A 7500-nucleotide genomic window follows, 5' to 3' on the forward strand; every position below is an offset into this window, starting at 1 on the left:
GTGCAGAGAAGGAATGAAATGCCAAGAAAAGTGTCACTCCCACAGGTGAAGAACGCTGTGAAGCGGCTGAAAAATGGGAAAGTAGCTGGGTTTGATGAGGTGTATGCAGAGATGATTAAGTGCAGTGGAGAGAGCGGAATGAAGTACTTGTTGGAGATGTGTGCCAGCAGCGTGGAAAAAGCCCGTGACTGTACCCCTGTACAAAAATGAAAGTGAGCGAAGTGAGTACAAGAATTATCGTGGCATAAGTTCATTGAGTGTTGTAGGGACTGTATATGGAAGAATTGTTATAGAGAAAGTAAGAAGTCCTAGTGAGCGATGAACAGGATGGCTTTAGGAGTGGCAGAGGATGTGTGGATCAAATATTTGCAGATAGTCAGAGAGTGAAAAGGCTTAAGAGAAGGACCATAAGATGTTTAGGGCAATTATGGATCTGGAAAAAAAACATACAACAAAGTAGACTGAGAAGGTGTGTGGAAGCTTTTGCGCATGTACGGTGTAGATTGTAAGCTGTTAGTTGCCGTCAAGAGTTTTTATGATGGCGTGAGTCATGTGTAAGGGTAAATGGGCATCTACAGTAAGTGATTGATTCACGATCAATGTGGGAGTGCGACAAGGTTGTGTGATGCCTCCATGGTTGTTCAAAATATATATGGATGGGGTGATGAGAGAAGTAAAAACACAAGTAATGGAGAAAGGGATGGCATTAGTAATGAATGGTGATGGATGGAATATCTCAAATTTACTGTATGCTGATGATGCAGTGCTACTTGCAAATACCGAACAAGAACCTGGTAGACTAGTGCAGAGTTTTGCTTATGTCTGTAAGCGTCGTGCCTTGAGAGTAAATGTAGAAAAGAGTAAAGTGATGATAATCGAGAGAGAACGTGACTCCCAGTGTGATGTGACAGTGAATGGAGAGAGACGGAATTGATGAGAGAGTTCAAATATCTGTGTACAGTGATAGAAAAGAGAGGAAAAAGTACAAAAGTAGTGGAAACCAGAGTGACACAAGGAAAGAAAGTAGCTGATGCTATGAAGGCCTTGATAAGATACAGAGGCTTGAGTGTTGCAGGTGCGCGAGGCTTACATAAAGGAGTGTTGCTGCCAACTTTAACATTTGGTTGTGAGACTATGTTGTGGCATGAAAATGAGAAGTCAAGAGTGAGAGCAGTGTAGATGGGATTGCTGAGGAATGTATGTAGAGTACGGAGAGTAGATAGGATACGAAATAATGTGATTCGCGAAAGATGCGGAGTGAGGAAGTCTATGGACACCAGAATTGAAAAGGGTGTACTGAGATGGTATGGTCATGTGGAGCGAATGGATAACAATAGAGTGGTGGCAAATGTATAGTGTATCTGAGTGACTTTGAAGGAGGGAGGAGGGAAGGTAGGTCAAGGAGAAGGTGGAGAGATATGGTGGATGAGTTTGTGAGGAAGAGAGGTATGGAAGTCAGTGTGGCTAGGGGACTGACAAGAGAACGAGCTGGCTAGATGAATGTTGTGAGAAGAAGTGCATGATCAGGGATATGGCACCCTTTTTTAATGTGACACCCTTCGGACTGACTTTATCATACGTTTATGTGAAACTACAGAATGTGGTGCAAGTTTTTGGCATATCAGATAGAGCCAGGATTCCGGAGTGAATGGAAGCGTGGCCCATTGGACTGGGCAAACTTAGGCTGTCTGGACGTTGCTACTCCTCACCCTGCCCTAGGGTGGGAAAGAAGATCCGGATGATAATGATGTTGATGACAAGTGAGGTCATTTTTGTTGCCCTAGATCAGTGATTCCCAACCTTTTTCAACTCGTTACTCAAATTAACTTGGTACATCATTCACAAAACGGTGTCAGTATTCATATTCATTGCACAGATTTGAACCTTATATATTTTTTTATAGTCTCTTTATAGTCTTTGATAGTTATTGTGTTCTTGATGATAAAGGTGTGTAACCTTAATCATCAAGAACACGATAACTATCAGTCAGTGGGACTGCTGGAGCTGCATCTTAACAAAAATTTGGGGAATTCTAGGCTTCGTGGTTGAGAGTGCCAGTTTGGCATCATTTGCCACATCCAGACGAGTCCTCTTCTTTGTTTTATCCCCATTACAGAATCCCTTCCCGCAAAAGGTACACTCGTGATCACTAATCTCTGACCAGAGAGTTAGCCAAAGTTGTGGCCATGCGTAGGCTACAGTCAGACACACTCCACCGCCGTTTCAGAAAGGTTTAGTGCTTCAATGAACAATTTTCTAAGCATCACTGAAGCACTTTTGTTTCACATATTATATTACTTTCTCAAGTATTATATGCATGGTAAGAATTACACAAATTCGGTCATAGCTGTTATTTTTAGTCTATAATTAGTGCGTGATATTTGAATTTCATACACTGTTTTATTAATCTGTTTATTATTTCACTGACCTATTTCTTGAGGCGAGCCTTTAACCGAACTGTTGGTAGGTGACAGCAGTGAAATATCCACGAATGCCACAGCAGTCGGCATTCACGCGACATATTCTTAGAATGCTTTATAATACTAATATCATTGACAACTTTTCTATCACTACTACTTTGAACTGAATATTTTTCTCCAGTGATAACAGGCCCCGCTGCCCATAGATATAAATAAGCCTAAATGTCACATGACACTACTTTCGATGCGTCTCCGCGGCCGCCATCTTGGAACGGTCGAGGCAGACGATGTCGTGTTCCTGATGATGATCAAAGCTGACCACTATTTACCTAGAAATGCGACAGCACTATGCTGCTTTTGGTGTAGAAAGCGTCGGAATATATCTATGGTGACACCGATAGCCTGAACGGCTCAACTGTCTGGTTATGCAAACGTTCCTCAGCTGCTTCTCTATCCTCCGAAAGGAGATTGGTGGGTTGCAGAAGGGAAATTTAAGCCTGCAGTCCACCAAGTTCACGATTCAGCTGAACCAGGAACCACAACCACTACCACCACAACAACCACCACCATAACAGCCACCACCACAGCCACCACCACAACCACCACCACCACCACAACAACAACAACCACTACAACAGCACCACATCCACCACCACAACCACCACCACCACCATAACAGCAACAACATCCACATCCACCACCATAACAACAATCACCACCACCACAACAACAACCACCATCACAAAGACAACCACCACCATCACAACAACAACCACCATCACAACAACAACCACCACCATCACCACAATCACCAGCACATCAACCACAACCATCACAACAATAACCACCACCACAACCACAACCACAAAAACCACCACCACCACAACAACAACCACAAAAACCACCACCACCACAACAACAACCACAAAAACCACCACCACCACAACAACAACCATCACCACAACAACCATCACCACAACAACCATCACCACAACAACAACAACCTCAACAACAATCACCACCACCACCACCATCACAACAACCATAACAATATCAACCACCACCACAACAATAACCACCACCACAACAATAACCACCACCACAACAATAACCACCACCACAACAATAACCACCACCACAACAATAACTACCACCACAACAATAACCACCACAACAATAACCACCACAACAACAACAGCCACAAAAACAACCACCACCATCACAACAACCACCATCACTACAGCACCCACCACCACAACAACCATCACAACAACAACAACAATAACCACCACAGCAACAACCACAACAACAATCACCACAACAATAACCACCACCACAACAACAACCATCATCACAAGAACCACCATCACAACAACAACCATCACAACAACCAGCACCATAATAACAACCACAACAACAACAACAACAATCACCACAACAATAACCACCACCATAACAACAACAACAGCAACAACCAACACAACCACAACCACCACCACAACGGCAACAACGACAACAACACCCACAACCACTCAACCACCACCACCACCACCACCAATGCAACAACCACCACCACCATAACAACAACAACAACAACAACACAGCCACAACCACCACCACCACAACAGCAATAACAACAACAACCATAACAAACATCACCACAACAACCACAACCACCACTACAACCAACACCACAGCCACCACCACAACGACAACAACAGCAGCAACAACTATAACCACAACAACAATGACCACCACAACAACCACCACCACAACAACTACAACATCCACCGCAACCACCACCACAACAGCAACAACAACCACAATCATCACCACAACAGCCACCATTATAACCACCATCACAACAACCACCACCACCACAACAACCACCACTAACGCAAGAACAAGCACAATTAACACCACCACCACCACCTCCTCCACCACCACCAACACAGTAACCACCACCACCACACCAACAACAAAAACCACCATCACCACCAACACAACAACAACAACAAAAACCACTATCGCCACCACCACCACCACCACAGCAACAACCACCACTACCACAACAATAACCACCATCACCACCACCACAACAATAACCACCATCACCACCTCCACCACAACAACATTCATTTTCATAGTTTGAATTCGCTCTAAAAAAAAAGCCCCACTATTACATGCTTGACCGCTCCAACATGGCGGCCGCACAGACGTATAGCCGCTGTACTGAAGAATGGACTATGCGGCATCTAGTCTTATTTATATCTATGCCGTTGCCATCGAGTGGGAATGGTTGCCCTAGTCCTACGCGACGTCTTAGCTGCATGCCCCCTCTGGTCAAAATGTGTGCCAGTTAATGCCGCTAATTCATAAATAATTATTACGGTATATATGATGCCAAGACCCACATACAGTGGCACATGTTTTTTTACTTCTTGGAGACTGCTAAATTGCAGACTGATTTAAGAAATGCCGACCCCTGTCAATAAACACAGATTATTATATTATGGAGGAGAAACCATAAGAATATGGTAATATCAATGATATGAGGAGTAGTACTCCTCAGATCACCTGGTTACAGTACTTTGCCCCTCCCACTAGTGCGGAGGCTGTGTTCGAATGCGTGGCTCGTGTGTGGCCATAACACTGCCGGCCACGCGTTCCTGGTCAGAGATTAGTAATCATGAGTGTACGTCGTTGAGGACGTTCCAACAATATCAACGCTCACTTGGCCAAATTTCGACAGTCAGGTAGTTGTGAATTCCAAAAGGAATCTGAACCTTGGTCTTGGAATTTGATTTTTAAGGCTTCGTTGGCTCGCATAGTGATCTTTTCCTCCTTGTCAGGTAAATCGTCGTCATGACTGTTCTCATCCGATACAGTGAAGGGGTGAATGATCCACTGAAGACTACTGGTTTCTCGGTCACTCTCCGGAAAGTAGTGATTCAGGCTTGTCTCGAATCCCTTCAAATGGTCACTGATCTCTCCCTTCATGGTCTGGAGAAGTACTCCATCATCATGATTATTCTCCTCAGTAAACTGGTTTAGGGTCGGGAACTGGGAAATCACTCCTTTATCCACGAGGCCCGTCCAGAGTCTCAGTTTCCCCAGAAATATAGTTACAACGTGACGAGCTTATTTCGGCACTGGAGTTGCAGATTCCCACTGTTCAGCTCCACAGATATATCACCCAAGTAACACATTCGGGCAAGCCACTCCTTATAGGCGAAATTTGCTGCTAAAAGAGATGCTTTTTGTTCTACAAATTCCTAAATAGCCTTCCGGAGCTCGATGACCTAATTACAATCTTGCTTCGTGACAACCACCGAATGTCTGTGTGATAGAGCAGAACCTGATACTGCTCTCCCATTCCCTTGCACAGCTCCTTGAACACGCGGGAGTTCACATCCCTCGACTTAACGAAGTTGACGACATTCAACACTCCATCAGACACTGACTTCAGACTAGCCGGCAGGCTTTCGATCCAAACGAGTACCGACGGACGATGCAATGATCCACGGTTTTTTTTGGAGTCACAGCTTGTATGAGGCCCCGTAATCCGAGGTGACCACCCTACATCGCCGGTGTCAAGTCGAAAGAGACCTGGAATGGAAAGAAAATATAGGGTAATTCTTTCATAGTTATCCTCCAAATCGTATGGTTTTAGTTTTGGTAGGAATCGTAAAATATTTCTTATATGAATCATAAAAAAATACTAACTACAGCTACATCTTTGTTCTGTACTTAAAAAATTGTATATAAATAGCTTATCGTATGTATACGTCTTTTAACCGGTTGAACACAGTTCCAATCCAGTCCATTTTTGACAAAGAAACCTTTGATGATATTGAAGACATTCTCTCCCTTCGTGGTCCCCAGCAGATTCTCGCACAAAAAAAGATTTCTTCTTTGATCTGGTTCTGGTGGATGTAGTGGACGAACCCAAGGAAAACAGCACAACTGGCGGCATCTCACGAATCGTCGAATTGCAATGAGAATTTGCCATATGAGCTTATATTGATTTTCGTAACAAGTCGGAACTTCACATCTGACCCTATGTGTCGGTGGACCGTGTTGTCTGAAACGGATATGGCACGGCCTCAAATTCAAATTCATATTTAATCTACCTTTTATTGTTATAATAAGAAGTAATTATATACATACATTTTCAACTATAACCTTAAGTTATGACAATGACGACGTGATACCAAAGGTACAGTCACGCGTACTAATTTCTGCTCAGGGGTTACCCCTTCCTTCCCCCCTCTACCCTGGACAGAGGGAAGGGGGGAATCGCGAACAAGTCTACCCCGCCTTCTGCCCCCAACTCCCCCACCCTCCACCTCCAGCTGCCAGTTACTGATTAGACGCAGATTTTCTCATGTCCTGTAAACATGACTAAACTGTTGCCGCACACGCTTTCAACGGCCAAGATTTGGACTATATTTTTAGAATAAATTATTACCGTATTGAACTGCATTCTCAAATTGGAAATATTCACCATCATTGTAATCCAGTGTCGTCAGCTGCACAATTCTGGGTTCCAGTGCTTACCTCTTCACTTCCTCCAGCTGTCTCTCTCTCTCTCTCTCTCTCTCTCTCTCTCTCTCTCTCTGAATTTACTTTTCCCACTCACTCTTTTTAAATTTATATAACTTTCTCTTTGCTTCTCTCCCCCTCTCCCCTTTCTCTCTCGTTCTTTGTCTTAAGTCTTCCCCTCCTCTCACCCCTCCCCTCCCCCCACCTTAGGCCTGATCAGCAGTCAGTTATACCGTCACCGCTCCTTCGTATATCGTGTGCAGGCAACATTTATCACACACAGGTCAGATGTATGGAAAGCTATTTTTTTTTCTTATATATAATTGTATTTCTCATTATGTGCCAAGTTCAAATAGAGAACACCAGACCAATATTCGTAATTTTTATTAGAGTGACCGTTCCACTTCACATAGCTGGGTAGCTGGGCTTATAAACTGCACACACACACACACACACACACACACACACACACACACACACACACACACACACCCGACTTAAATTTTGCACTGACAGCGTGGCGACTACAAATATA

General features: G+C 43.9%; 1 protein-coding gene and 1 pseudogene across 1 annotated transcript in view; both read right to left on the reverse strand.

Annotated features, from left to right (window-relative positions):
• The window catches only part of LOC145416537 (legumain-like), a 145264-nt gene extending 139844 nt beyond the window's left edge, over positions 1-5420 (reverse strand). Inside the window, exon 1 of the mRNA XM_080285504.1 lies at positions 5207-5420. Coding sequence (XP_080141630.1) covers positions 5207-5420 — 214 coding nt within the window. The remainder of the gene's footprint in view (positions 1-5206) is intronic.
• Positions 5421-5545: 125 nt separating this feature from the next.
• The window catches only part of LOC145416538 (zinc finger BED domain-containing protein 5-like), a 35696-nt pseudogene continuing 33741 nt past the window's right edge, over positions 5546-7500 (reverse strand).

This window comes from Coenobita brevimanus, chromosome 106, assembly GCF_032717465.1.
Source record: "Coenobita brevimanus isolate Jiangsu-jjx chromosome 106, ASM3271746v2, whole genome shotgun sequence".
Taxonomy (NCBI): Eukaryota; Metazoa; Arthropoda; class Malacostraca; order Decapoda; family Coenobitidae; genus Coenobita; species Coenobita brevimanus.